The sequence below is a fragment of the Pelodiscus sinensis genome, chromosome 3 (assembly GCF_049634645.1).
Source record: "Pelodiscus sinensis isolate JC-2024 chromosome 3, ASM4963464v1, whole genome shotgun sequence".
In the NCBI taxonomy this organism is placed as follows: Eukaryota; Metazoa; Chordata; order Testudines; family Trionychidae; genus Pelodiscus; species Pelodiscus sinensis.
In genome coordinates, this window is record NC_134713.1 from 94191985 (window position 1) to 94206780 (window position 14796).

At 41.4% G+C, this 14796-nt stretch overlaps 1 protein-coding gene across 1 annotated transcript in view; it reads right to left on the bottom strand.

Annotated features, from left to right (window-relative positions):
- Positions 1 to 1071: 1071 nt before the first annotated feature.
- The window catches only part of MOXD1 (monooxygenase DBH like 1), a 71959-nt gene continuing 58234 nt past the window's right edge, over positions 1072 to 14796 (bottom strand). The window contains exons 9-12 of the mRNA XM_006127288.4: positions 13049 to 13108; positions 9803 to 9945; positions 5878 to 6046; positions 1072 to 1549 (exon numbers count right to left, since the gene is read on the bottom strand). Of these exons, the coding sequence (XP_006127350.2) occupies positions 1379 to 1549; positions 5878 to 6046; positions 9803 to 9945; positions 13049 to 13108 (543 nt within the window). The 3' untranslated portion in view covers positions 1072 to 1378. The remainder of the gene's footprint in view (positions 1550 to 5877; positions 6047 to 9802; positions 9946 to 13048; positions 13109 to 14796) is intronic.

The following is a 14796-nucleotide window of genomic DNA, read 5'->3' on the forward strand; positions in this document are numbered from 1 at the left end:
AAAAATACCAGGTGTTCTTTATCAGACAGCCTTCATCAGCTGCAATTCCCTATGCTTGCTAGCTGACAGCCGAGTATGGGATAACTAACACGATCACTGGGAGTCCTGTCCCTCTGTGAGTCTCACCAGGGACCTAGACCTTGAAGAGTGCCCTGGACCCCCAGCTGGAGCCACACCCACTGGTGTGCAGTGACCGGAATGGGACTCCTCGCAGACTGAAGGGGTGTAAGCATTTCTAAGTGCCTGTTGCTCATTTATATGCATTGCTTTGCCTATGCTTATTGTTGCTGTGTAACCATTTGGCAGTATTAAGCCTGTAATAGTAGTGACGTAGTGAGATTAATAAAAGCAACTATCTCTAATCGACTCTGTCTTGAAGTGAATCCACAATCCTGTTGGACCATCCCCCCTGTGAGTTCACAGTACCCAATGGGATTTTTAAAAGTGCCTAAGAAGGTCAGGCACACATCTTCCAGTGAAATTAAATGCCTTTGAAAATCCCCCTAAGTCATTTGCCTAAACATACAGCAAGCAGAGTAGGAAAATAAACCCCAGTCTACCTACCGAGTCTTGAATTGACACTTCTAGTATCGGGCCATCATTCTCCTCTAAAGGCTCAGAAATTAGAGGACCCTATCACTGTTCCAGCATTACCTGGCATGCATTACAAACAACACACCTCAGAGGAAAAGCTACACTCCATTGTCTGGAAGCTGGGGGGCAGAGTTCCTGTGCTAGAGCCCATGCAAAGACAAAGTCTCTCTGCGTGGATAGTTTTGGCCTCTACAATGATCTTTGGGGTACTGCCCTGCACCATTTCCCTTGGAGGAGAAACCCTGCACCCTTATCTCCCCTCAAAGGGACTATGAAGGAGAGAGTGCGCATAGGATTTCCTGCAGAAATTACTTCCCCAACAGCTCTCGCGAATTTTACTGCAGTGAGGAGAGAGCCACCCCAACGTGTGTATAGTTACTCAGGTATATAAATGTTTGCAGGATCAAGCCTTCAATTAGTAGTCTTCATAATTTACATGTCTCAAGAATGAAGACAAAATAAACAGCACATTCCATGTTGATTAAAGTGAAATACTTAAATTTTCATTTATTAATTTTATCTGGATACAGAACTGTTTCTAGAAACATTGTGTGAAGTGCCAGGATAAGCTGTTACAAAACTGTAAGGGAAACTATTTTGATATTATAACATAGCAGTGTTCTTTATACATACTATACATCGAAAACAAAATAAACAGTGTTTTCAGAAGAAGTAAACATTTTATTTTGAACTAATAAATTTAGTTTTTTTAATATATAAAAAAATAAATCTACAATAGCAACAGTGCATGACATACAGAACATACACGAAAACAACTGCATTATTATACAAAGGGCCAACTGTTCCTGAGGGTACTGAGTACAACACATGCAATGAACAGCAGGTTAAGCAATAAACTGCCATGTAAATAGGAAGATGACTCTGAGGTACATATTTCTGGCTCTGTTCTGTATGGTCTCTCAATTTCAGGAGGTATAGCTGTCATGCCTTGCATCTACAGTTAAAAAATAATTGAAAATGATCAGATTTTCTCTCATATAAGGTAAGTAGTTTTTATTTTATTAGTCCAATGTTTGCATCACAAACTGTTAGCATGTAACATTTACACTGTGGTACTGTAGTGGCCCTTCCTCTGTAGCTGTCAAAAATCAACAGACCACTATGTTCCGGATCAAATTCTCAGCTGGTGTAAATCAGCATAGATGCATTGCAATCAGTTTATTAAGAGCAACTCCTCACAGAAGGTCTGGAAGTGAGGATATTCTGGTATAGGTCTTTTTCAATCACTCCTGTTTAATATGTAATTAAAGTGGAAGAACTTAATTGGGCCAGAGAAAGAATGATTCTCTCTCTCTCTCTCTAGCCCAATGGTTAAAGCACTCACTGAGGCTACATCTAGACTGCAGGCTTCTTTCGGAAGAAGCTTTTCCAGAAGAGATCTTCTGAAAAAACTTCTGAAAGAGAGATTCCACACTGCCAAAGCACATCGAAAAAGCGATCTGCTTTTTAGAAAGATAGCGTCCACACTGAATGGACTCTCTCGCATTTAAACTATGATTACTATGGACTGAGTAGCCACCAGGGCACCTGTGCTTTTTCCTCTTTCCTCTTCTTCCAAAAGAACTCTCTCTTCCCCATCCCCACACACCTTTTTCCGAAAGAGCTCTTTTGGAAAAAGGCTTCTTCCTCGTAGAAAGAGAATTACCAATGCCGGAAAAACCCCTTTGTTCTTTCAATTTTCTTTCTAAAGAATGCAACTGCAGAGTGGACGTAACTGACTTTTTTTGGAAAAATGGCCGTTTTCCTGAAAAAACACTCTGTAGTGTAAACATACACTGAGAGGTGAGAGATTCCAGTTTAAATCCTTTCTCATGGGGCAGAGGGAGCACTTGAATTGGGCATCTCCCTCTGATGAGAAAGGGCCTCTTTTACCAAAACCCCTCCTGTACTCCTCCCTCCACATACCACCTATTTGGAAGGCACTAGATAGCCTCTGAGCATGCCTACTGGATTGGGCCCAACAGGCAGAAGGATGTCTATCTTTCACTGATTCATGGATTACACTGGGGCTCTGATGGACAATCTACACACCTTGAGTGAGGCAGCTGTGCCTACCCAGAGGCAGAAAGTGAGGTACTGAGGGAACTTTCACAGCAAACATTTTAGACACAAAGTGAGTTTAGGCACCTGTAGAGTTAGGGGGCATCTGAGTGTGGGCTTTGTGGATTAGTAGCAGCACTTATAACTGGGGTTTAAGTGCCTGGCTCACGGTTCTTCAGAAGCAGCAGGTTTCATGCTGTCCACGCTTGCAGTGTCCTCTGCACATCCACCCTCAAAGAGTGGAATGGAGGGGACTGCTGCTCACAATAATGATGATGGAAAATAATCTTCAGAGAGTACTCCTTGTGACCTCAATGCCATTGTGATGCAACTCCCACAATCCCCATTTGCCCGTTTTGACATGAGAGTGGGGAATGGTGTGCACTCTGATTGTTGTGTTTCTTGTAGTAGGCTCCACATTAAGATAAACAACAATTTGAATGGAAAACAAACATGAATATATTGGAGATAAATAAGGGTATGTCTACACTACCCCGCTAGTTCGAACTAGCGGGGTAATGTAGGCATACCGCACTTGCAAATGAAGCCCGGGATTTGAATTTCCCGGGCTTCATTTGCATAAGCCAGCCGGCGCCATTTTTAAATGCCGGCTTGTTCGAACCCCGTGCCGCGCGGCTACACGCAGCACGGGCTAGATAGTTCGAACTAGCAAGCCATTCCGCACTATCTGTATGCCTCGTGGAATTATTTCAAAATTATTCCAACTTCTGTAAACCTTATTCTGTGATGAATAACGCCTATTCTGAAATAGCTATTGCGAAACAAGGTGTGTGTAGATGCTCTACTTCTTCTATTTTGAAATAACCCCTCAACAGAGCCATTCTAAGTTATTCCTCCTGGGGCTCTAAATCAAGATAGCACATCTACATTAAGGAAGCCTGTCTCAGACTAATTTTGAGGCTTCTCTGCAGTGTAGATGTTCTATTTCGAAATAAACTATTTTGGAATAACTATTCTGGACTAGCTTATTCCGAAATAACTGTGTAGTGTAGATGTAGCCTTGCAGTCCTACATTTCTATGATCAAGGGTATGGAATGGATTTCATATGAGAAGAGACTAAAAAAATAAGGGCTCTTCATATGAGGAGAGAGACTAACAAAAATTAGAAAAGAGACGACTAAGGGGGATATCGTAGAAGGAGAATGGTGTGGAAAAAGTGAACAGAGAAGTTATTTACATTTTCCCACTATATAAAAAACCAGAGGTCAATGAAATTAATATGCAGCAGGTTTAATACAAACAAGAGGAAGTACTTTTTTACATACTGCACAGTTAACCAGTGGAACTCATTGCTATTCAAGGATGGGGTAAGAAACACTGCTTTGCCACTCCACCACTGGCATCTGTGTGCCTACAGATCATATTATCAACCAAACAATTGCATCTGGGCTGCTTTAACTCATGGCCAGACGGGACAGCCCAGAATCAAATAGCCACAACTGGCTCCATGATGCCTTTTCTTTCATGCTCAGCAGAGTTCAGATAGAGGATAATTGATCCCTGAAGCTGTTTACAATGGAGTGAGCTATGCATTACAGTATTTCCTCCCCTGATGATACACTGGGTGTTCAAATAGTGCTTTGTCAATGCATGGTCAGCAGCTATGCTATTCCTTTTCTCACAGAGGGACTGATAAAAGGTGGTAGGACATTAAGAGCTGCTGTTAACTCAGTGGAGGATTACTTTTTACTTTACATTTCAAAGTGAATTTAGTGCTCAGAGAGAAACATCCTTGGAGGATGAAATCCTAAAACCAGACACAGGCGAAATATGGCAATTGGCAAACATGAATTTCCTTTCCTTGGCCTACCAATGCACCTGGTCAGTGAACTAGACCAGGAGCAAACTGGCAATCACAATAGGCCCAGGAAATGGGTTGAGAATAGCCCTCCCCATGACATCACCCTTGCATGCTCCTCCCCCTTTCCCAGCCCCAGGAGCGGCTTGCCATGTTTATCCGCCTCCTCCTCCAGCAGCCACCAGCCAGCCTGTAAGGGGGTCACAGGTCCCCAAGCCCTTGCCTGGGACGTCTTCCGGACTACCTCTTTACTCTCGCCCTCCCTCCGGGGTCCCGATCCGGTCAGACCGGCAGGGATGGGACCCCTCTTTCGGGCTTCTGGATACCCCTGGCATTAACGGCCACTTGTGCCAACTGTGATGGGGAATCTGGTTTCAATGGGGAGGGAGTCCTCGGTGGGAAAGGGAGGCTCGGGCCCTCCCTCTCTCCAAGCCTCAGCCCAGGACCCTAAGGCTACAGGGACCCTTTGTCTCTGTCCTGACTGGCGGGGCTGTAGCCCTCAACTCGCCAGTCTGCAGGCCTCTGTTCCCGGCCCCAATCTGGGCTACTTCCTTTCCCTCCATTTCCCCCTCCTGGCGTCTTACTGCCAGGTCTTCCTCTCAGCCCCTCCCCGAATACCTGGTTCCTGGCTCACTCCTCTCCTGTTCACCTTCCTCCTTCCCTCCTCCCACTGCGCACTGGCACAGTGAGCCTCTTTTGAAGGGCCCACTTTCTCTTCGCCCCGCTCCTTGCAGTGGCGTCCAAGCGTTGCATCACACCCTGCCCCACCCCTTAACGTGGCATCCAGACGTTTCCCCATGTCCGGCCCGCCCCCTGTGGCAGTGTTCGGGAGTTCCAGCATGCCCGCCCTGACCCCTTTACTCCCAGCCGCGGTGGACACCGCTTGCTCCAGTGCATCCAACACTTCTTGCTGCCGCAGCTTCATGTCCACACTGGTCTGGCCACGAGTGTGGGGCCATATCACCCCGTCACACGGCACTTCGGTTGATGGCCCACTGGGAAATTCCCGGTATCCCGCCTGGCCAGTCCACCCCTGAACTAGATCAACTCCTATGGTCAGAGATGTAGTCTCCATGACCTTTGACCCAAAGGTGATGAAAAGCTCCTCACTCTATTACCAATCCCATGTGTTAGGTGGAGTCCTAATTTTACAGATTTACCCTGTCAGTGCTCACATCAGAGGAAAATATCAATAATATGTATCAACTTTTTCCAACCTTTTTCCAACTGATTTTCTAACAGCCATGAGAAGCGAAGGAAAGACATATAATCAACTACTTGTTTTCCATCAATTCAAGAACAATAACTCCCATTTGAGTCCCTCAAAAAAAAATCCCATTATATTCATAGTATTGTTACTTCTTCAATAGCCCTTGGACAGCTAATGCAAGAATAAACTTACCGACCATTCTGCACTGTCAGTTTTTGAGCATCTCACATTCACTGGCAGTCTCAGAACAAGCTCATTGTAGGAGAGACCCTCTGATCTGGACCATTTAAACTTGTTCATCGCATCCATGAAAGAGAGATTTTTATATTGTTTTGGACTTTTGATAATGAAAGGCCATGTTCTGAACAAAAGAAAAATCCCTCATTAAGTCATTAACATTCATAAACAAAGGTATATACAATCCCCTTCTCACAAAGACAAACTCAATTTATTTCTAACGGTAGAAAACTCTCTTAGCACAGAAATATGGTTGCTATCTGGGATATCTTCCCCCTGCAAAAGATTTGAAAACCAGAAAACACTCAACTAGGTTTCCCTATGCAACCTTAGCTCTCCCCTCTTTCAGCAATGTCATCACACACACACACACACACACACACACACACACACACACACACACACACACACACACACACACACACACACACACACACTTACTTTTTACTCTTCACATCACACACTTGCTGAAATCATAACATCATAGAATTGTAGGGATGGCAAGGACCTCAAGAGGTCAAGTCCAGTCCCCCTGAACTGAGGCAGGATCAAGTAAACCTAGACCATCTCTGACAGGTATTTATCCATACTATTTTCACAGCCTCCATTGGAAACCTATTTGAAAGCTTATCTAACCATACAGTCAGAAAAATGTTTTTTTTTAAATCTAGCCTAAATCTCCCATGCTGCAAATTAAGCCCATTACTTCTTGACCTACCTTCAGTGCACAGAGAGATCAACTATTCACCATGCTTTTTATAATAGCTTTTGACATATCTGAAGACTGTTCTCAGTTCCCCAAACCCCTCTCTTCTTTTCTCAAGTCTAAACATGCCCAGTTTTTTTTTAACCTTGCCTCACAGATCAGGTTTTCTAACCTTTTATCATTTTTCTACTCTCCGCTGGACTCTTTCCAGTTTGTCCCTCCCCTCGCCCAGAATTGGATACAGTATTCCTCAGCAGTGCTTAGTAAAGGGGCAAGCCCAGCAGAGTCCAGGAGCTAGCCCCGCTGTGACTCTGCATGTTAAACGTTGTAAGAGCCGACCCAGCTCTTACCATGTTTAAAGTGCAGAGCCGCAGTGGTCCCGGAGCCAGTGCGAGCTGGGACTGAGCTGGGCTTGCTTAGTCCCAGCTTGCGCCAGATCTGGAACCTACCCTCATTGCAGCTCTGCAGTTTAAATGTAAAAGGAGCCGGGCTGACTGCACACTTGCCTCCTACTACACTTAAACTGCAGAGTAGCAGTGGGGTAGCTCCTGGACCCAGCATGAGCGGGGAATGAGCACTTCCCTTTATCAACTAATTGTGTACACAATTAGCCAATTAACGGCCTCTTAACATCCTTAGTTAAAACCTTGTTTATTTACAAAGAATATATGTAGAGGCCTGGACCCCTGAACAGAACAGGAATCAAACATCAGGAAATAGTTTCTATGCTCACTGTTACAAGTTCTTTTCAGCCAACACTCTACCCAAAAAACTTTCTAGCCTTTTTCTCAGAGCTATGATTACAGTAATTGTTCTCCCTGTCTCCTCAGCTTTTAGCTACTTTTCTGAAGTTTCTGCTGCTTCTCATCCCACACTAAAATCACACAGTTCTAACAACTTAATTCTATGTCTCTACATTTGTTAACAGACATCTAGGAAATTCTGAGCTGCATGGTTCAGTCACTGCCCAGTTTTGCATGCAGTGTAGTCTAGTGATAATTTTCCATTGTTTCCACTGTCACTGAACAAAGGGGCATTTAGTTGTTCCCATAGGGTACATCTACCTTGCACAACTATTCCGGGATACTGGAGGTATCCTGAAATAGTTACCCTGTGTCTGCACAAGCTGCCTGTTATTTTGAAATAACGGGCAGCTTTTGTAAGTGTGGGGAAGCTATTTCAGGATATTCCTGGTATCCCAAAATAGCCAGGCAGTGTTGCTGTACCCTAAGTGTGCATTTTCAAATATTTTTTTAAATAACAGCGCACTATTTCACCATCCTGGTAAACCTCATTGCACGAGGGATAAGGGATGGCTCAAAACAGCTTGTTATTTCAAAATTTGGCGCTGTGTAGATGCACCAAATTTCAAAATAAGCAATTTTGAAATAGATTTGAAATAAGATATGCAATTTGTGTAGCACAAATTGCATATCTTATTTCTAGTTTAGGGTGCTGTGCAGATGCACCCTTAGTTAGCTGGAGTGTAGTGGTGTACATAACAGTAACAAAGCGTTGCTTAGGGAAAACGTTACTAAAAACTTTTCTTTTTTTACCTACAAATACTTTTGTTTCACAACACAAAGGGTGCATCAAAACAGCAGCCTAACCTCAAAATAAGATACACAATTTGAGCTACGCAAATTGTGCCTCTTATTTCGAAACTATTTCAAAATAGCTTATTTGAAATTTGGTGAGTCTACAATGCACCAAATTTTGAAATAACATGCTATTTCAAGCCATCCCTTATCCCACGTGCAATGAGGTTTACCAGGATGGTTGAAATAGCATATCCATTATTTCGAAAAATATTTCAAAATAACAGGTGGCTTGTGTAGACGTACCCTAAGTGTACATTTTCATAAATCAAGGCACAATATATTCAGCACACACCCACACAAGTTTCATTTCAGAAATGGTTTGAAGAGAAACAATGCACACCAATGACAAAAGCCAAGAGTCTTGGAATATTGTATCATACATCACTTGATTTGTTTCCTCCTCTTGCGCCTAAACTTCCTAATATGCGAGTGGGCTGTTTTAGGCCAGGTCTATTCTAGACCCAGAAGATCGGCTTAAGGCACGCAACTCAGCTATATAAATAATGTAGCTGGAGTCTACGTACTTTAAGCTGAGCTTGGTGCCATCTCCCCAGTGGGAAGTCAACGGGAGCAAATGATAGCAAAAGATCGATCTCTGGCATGGCAAGTGGAGACATGGCTTTAGAGACAGTCCTCTTGGCTATGTCTTACAAGAGGCACTTTTTCTACTGGAATAATTTTTTTTGTTACTGTTTCTACCCCTTTCATTTGCTGTCTTGTTTCATTCTCTTCCTGCTACCTCTGATCTCTTTTCTAGCCTTTTCATTACTGCTTCCCCTGTACTTCCTCTTGCTACTTGCAATTGTCCTTCTCTCCTGAGTCTCTACCTTCCCTCCACAGCTCCTTCCATCTCTATTTAATCCCTTGCTCTCACCATGCTCCTGTCCTATCACCCTTTTTTGATCATTATTTCCAAATTATTTTTAGCTTTTGAATGCAAGCAGCAGTTCTAGGGCCTAATTCAGTGTAATTCAACTGACTTCAGGTCAACTGACTTTTAATTTAATCAGAGATTAATTAGGTTCCCAATGCCTAACATTAGGGTCCATGAACACTATAACAACCTTTTTTTTTTTTTTTTTTTTTTTTTTTAAACATTTATTAGCAAAAGGTGACCTTCAACAGCTTCTCAGGAACTAGTGTTGAAAACATTTTACCTGCTAGTAGTAACTCATTTTACCATAGAATTAAGTGCAGCATGGTTCCTTCAGACTTTTGTTGTAATGACACTGAAAATGATGTTGCTCTGTCTACACTACCCATCAAACCTTTTTTCAATACCAGTGAAGGAGGTGCCTCATGACTGACAAGCATGGTCAGCAATGTGCCATTTTTTCTACTCTAAGCATATCTTAAAAGTGCAACAATTATGAGATATCAGATGCTGGAAACAATTAGTAGCATTTCTTGTGTTTAATTCAAGTCATGCCAGTGATATTAGTTGAGGCAACATACTATGTTATTACAAGGGGTTCAGATAATCATATGGTGTAACTATGCAATGATCTCACAGATCTGAATGAATGAATGAATAAATACTAGGTGCACACTCACTTATATTTCCTCTGCTTACCTGACTGGTCTATATATTTCCTTCACTCCAATAAAATGGAGTTGCTCCATTATGTCTGGAATACTTGCACATCGGGTAAGATTGATCCTTGGGTAGTACAGTAGGTAAGACAGGCACATTTCATTTCTGGTACTCAGACCACCCTGTAGATGAAGACGTTTTAGCAATATAAGTGTATGATTTCTCATATAAAGACAGTGATGATAATTAATATGTGAGCTAGTGAACTGTATATGAAAAAATATTGACCAGTATGGCAAGGTTATTCTGCATATTCAGTTATCAAGGAACAAAAATCAGTAATTTCTTCATAACAAAATGTATTAAAAGCCCACTTAACATTATTATCAGATATAAAAATAAATGTTAGCAAAAGCAGATACCAGTTTGTTACAGACAGTGAAGTCAGAATAACCTTCCTGCTATTTTACACCTTCATACTCTTTCATGAACCCTTATTTTGACACTATTTTCCAAAGTGAGTAAAAGGAAGATGGAGTAAATTCACACTGGGGTACTATGGTCTCGGTTACAGCAGGAAGAAGCAGTTGGCAATGAGGTTGATTCAAGAGTAACTCTATTTTAATACCTGTCCATGACTTGCCTTTCCTATTGTACACCACTTCTACTGGAAGACGGGGAAATCATTAGACATTGGCAGCAGTTTTATGGGAAATGAAGAGAATGTGAAGAAACCGTTGAAGACAATACACTGAAGCATCAACCTCACCTGACATGTAATCATGGAGGAGACTCACTAGCACTAAGGATGATGAAATATGGGAGGGCAATGGGACCAGACTGTGCTCCAACTGAGACATTTACAGTACTAACTCATTGGCATGTAAGTCAGACTTGTTTTGCTCACCAAAATGCCAAGCCAGTGGAACTATAGTTCTAGTACAGCACTTGGACAATGACCAAATCTACCAAGTGTCTGTGGGAAAAATTTTGAGGTCCATGGTAATATTTTGAAAGATTGAATGACATAACTCCTTCCCTAAGTCTATCATTAAGCATGGTAATTTTCTCAAGTGTCACTTATGCAACTGAATGATGCCGACCCCTGCACATAGACTAAAAGCAATGTGTACAAGAGATCATGATTAAGCCAGCCATGAACTATGTATGGATCGGAATTCTAGGCAATGAGGGAGAACACCTACTTCATACTGCTGAAATGAGAATGCAAATGTGGACACTGTAAAAGATAGGAGCTGACAGGCTACTTCCTAAAACAGTATGAGCCAGGATGCACTAGGATGATACTTTATTACTAGGTTGAAGAGTAAACACAGAATCAAAATATAAAAATTATGTAGTGCCTAAACATAGATACATACTATGAGGAGTTAGATCACAGAAATCCTCTTGGGGTTGTCCTCTGATGTGCTGATCATGCCACTGATGCTTGCCATCCAGTCCTCTGGGGTGCCCCACAACACTGTCCTGCTTGGCCAGAAACTCTAGAGTCTCTCCCAGCCAAAGCACAGTTGGAGTTCCCCCTCCCCTGTAGAGCAACACAGTCACTGAACCAGCTCATCATGGGAGGGCTCAGTTATGAAGACCCTGCACCCAGGAAACCAGCCATCAAAAAAGGACCAAAACCCCAGACAAATCCATCTTATTCTGTGTAAAATTTTACAAAGAGGAAGCACTCTGTTGACAGATAAAGCGAAGGAATGTGAGTGAATATCCCACAGTGCAGTGTTGTGGGAAGGCAGAGCTGCTCTATAAGCTCTGTGTGCTGAGGAATGTCAAAGCAGCACAGCCATCTCGGCACTCCTCCTGCCACAGTAGCAGTCTGCCTGCTGCTGTGTTCCTAGCAGAATAGAACAGATAGGAGCATTCCTCACTCAGCTGTCACATACTTTCCAGAGCTTTGAAAGGGGAGGGTCACATCCCAGCAGGACAGCAGAGATCACAAAACACTGAGCACAGCCATTAAGGGTAGGCATTGTGAGAAGCCAGTTCTCTGGACAAAACAGACGGCAGAATCCACACTGTAAATGCTCTCGCTGTTTTATTGACAAAATGTAGTTTTGTGGCAACAAACAGCAGGGACAAGAGCTTAGATGTTTCCAGAGGGTGTCTTAGGCTGTAAGGGGGGGGGCATCTTCCAGCGTCTGGCAACTCCCCTATTGTTCAGTTCTCCCCGCTCATGTTCCTTTTGCCCAAGGTGGGAATTCTTTGTGCTCAGTGCAAACTTTTCTCACCTCGAGTGCAAAAGTACAAGATCCAAAATGGATTTCAGCATCAGGTGGCCTGGCCACATGTCTTTCTCAGACCAACCTCCATTTGGGCTTACATAGGCTTTAGGCTTAAGTACCGAATCATTAAGATCCTAAATTATCCCTAATGGACTTCATTAGCACATTTAGAATTAAAACCAGATTCATGCTTCATATTTCTAACTTCACATAAATAAAAGAATGATACATACACAAAAATAGGATATATACATCCAGCAGACTATAACTTTAAAATCAATATGTTGCATGAGTTATTTTTCTAAAGTGTCCTCGAGCTATATGTTCACATTCATAAGCCAGTTTTCATAAAGCACAAGAGGGGCATGACACACATTTAATTGTCTAATTACTATGAGTCAGACTCTGGTTTTGCAGTCCTTATTTGGTCTCTTAATTAGGGGAAATCATTCAGATGAAATCAATGGTTTTTTTGTCTGAGGACAAACTAAGTAAGGATTCCAGAATTTGACTCACTTTAATTAAGCACAGTTATGAGCACACAAGTTTTCAAGCACTAAACAGATTTGTTAGATAGGATCACATATTTTGATTCTACATTTACTGCTCAACCTAGTAATACAGTATGTCAATCCCCCAAACTTCATACTTTTATATTATGTGAAGGAGACAAATGCATGTAAATATCATCCAACTGTGTTGAAATATGGAAGTTTTTCCTGGGGATAGATTTAGTATAGGCAACAATGTTTTTATGTTAATGAGGAATAAAAGAGAGCCAGAATAAGCATTGTCACATAAGAAATCAAACTTCAAAAGGGAAGCCTGATGCCTTACTTGCATGCTATACAATTACAATTAGATAATGACATATATTAATCTCTACATAAATCCATAAGCAGCTTTGGTGCTTTCACCTAATAATGCTTTACTCTTTGCAATATCATTTTTTCCCTTCCAAATAAGAGTATATCATTTATGTATTTATTTCAAAGATATATGCCTTCAGTGTCAACTCATTTGAATGCTTCCTTACCCATGTCATACGTGTTCGATTTGTAGTGTTGTAGCGACATTCTGTGATTAAATTATCCCCCTGAAACACAAAATATAAGAAATTCACAGTTCTGAAGTTTAACAACATTTGGTTCAGGTGATGATTTACTATTGCAAATGTTTAACAAATAATGATCAAAACACTGGAGTCCAATGATTTGAATCTTAGAAGGAACAGAGGATGAGTACATTAGCCCAGACTAAAACTTTGATGGTTTAGTTAATTCATTATTCATTATTCCCAGTAAGGGTAAATTAGTGTAGCTCCATTGACTTAAATGAATGCATGTCAATTTACACCAGCTAAAAACCTAGTCCATTTTCTGTACAGCAGTAGCACTCAAAAGCTCCAATCTGACTCAAGACCCTAACATATATGAAAATCTGTTTCTGGCATCCAAAATCCTTACAACCTATGAGTACAGATATTTTGCTTGGGGTAATCCTCTCAGTTTAAATGAAACTACCCATGTGAATAAGGAAAAGATTTCCACATAATAAAAGCACCATAATATTTGCGATGCTTGGCAGTCTATCCTCAAGAGATCCTCAAACTTGATATGGTAGGAAGTGTGGTGAGTCATGACTGAAATGGATTGACAAATTTATTTGTAGACGGTTGCACATTTTCTGTTTTTAATATATTGAATTAATTATTCCCTTTTATGGCAATTAAATTGTTCTACAGTGTTTTTTAAATAATAAGCAATAGCTCACAGATAAACTAATCTTCTGTTCCAAATCAAATACAGTCTACATGCACCTATGTAAAACAATATGGATCAGAAATTATAACACTGGATTTCTGAGAGATGCAGAAGTACTGACTGAACACATTTGTATTAGTGTTGTGGGCAATTCCTGTTTGACCTTTAATTAGTGGAGTCAAGGGCTCTTACACGTGCTTGTTTATTTATTGACTGAGTTGTTTATGATTACCAAAAAGACAAAAGCCTACTTTTTCTGAGAAATAATTTTTACGCCTTAAGAGAGATGGTGCCAGAGTGGCTGCAGCCACTGCCCTTTGCGAATTAGTCATAATTTGTGACTGAAAGATCTGAAGAATGCAATGCCACAGGGACTAGGCTTACCACATAAAAAAGGTGTATTTTGTTAGCCACAAATAACCGACTACTCCCTCTTCAGGGGGGAAACTGAACAGGCTGGGTAGGGTTTAGAAAATTCCTATTTTCTCCTTAATGATTTAAACAACAACATTAACAAAAAGCTCACAACTTTCCCTATAAGTGGAAGTAGAGAACGAGACAGAAATAGAAATATGATACTTTGGGGGTAATTTCAGAGCATATCAATTCTGTGGATTTTTACACTTATTTGCATAAGGATAGCTGAGTTATTTGGCCCTTATCTTCTGATTTAATCTCCCTTGAAATGGTTAGATTACCTACCAGAAGTTCTGAATTTTCCTTTTTCTATGTTGTTCTGATAGTGTGTACACCTTTATAGCCTTGTAATTAAATCCTATAAATAGCTGTGAAATGAATAAAGTAGACTCACTGGTTCTAGGAGCAATCATTATCTTAATTATATTCTGACTTGAAGATATAGCTATAGGTGTGTGTGTATACATACACAGAGAGAGAGAGAGAGAAACACAGACACACACACATGCATGTTCTTAGGTCCAGAGGGAGGTGGGAGGCAGACCAGGTAGAGCAGTGGTCTCCAAACTTTTTACACCCAAGATCACTTTTTAAATGACAGAAC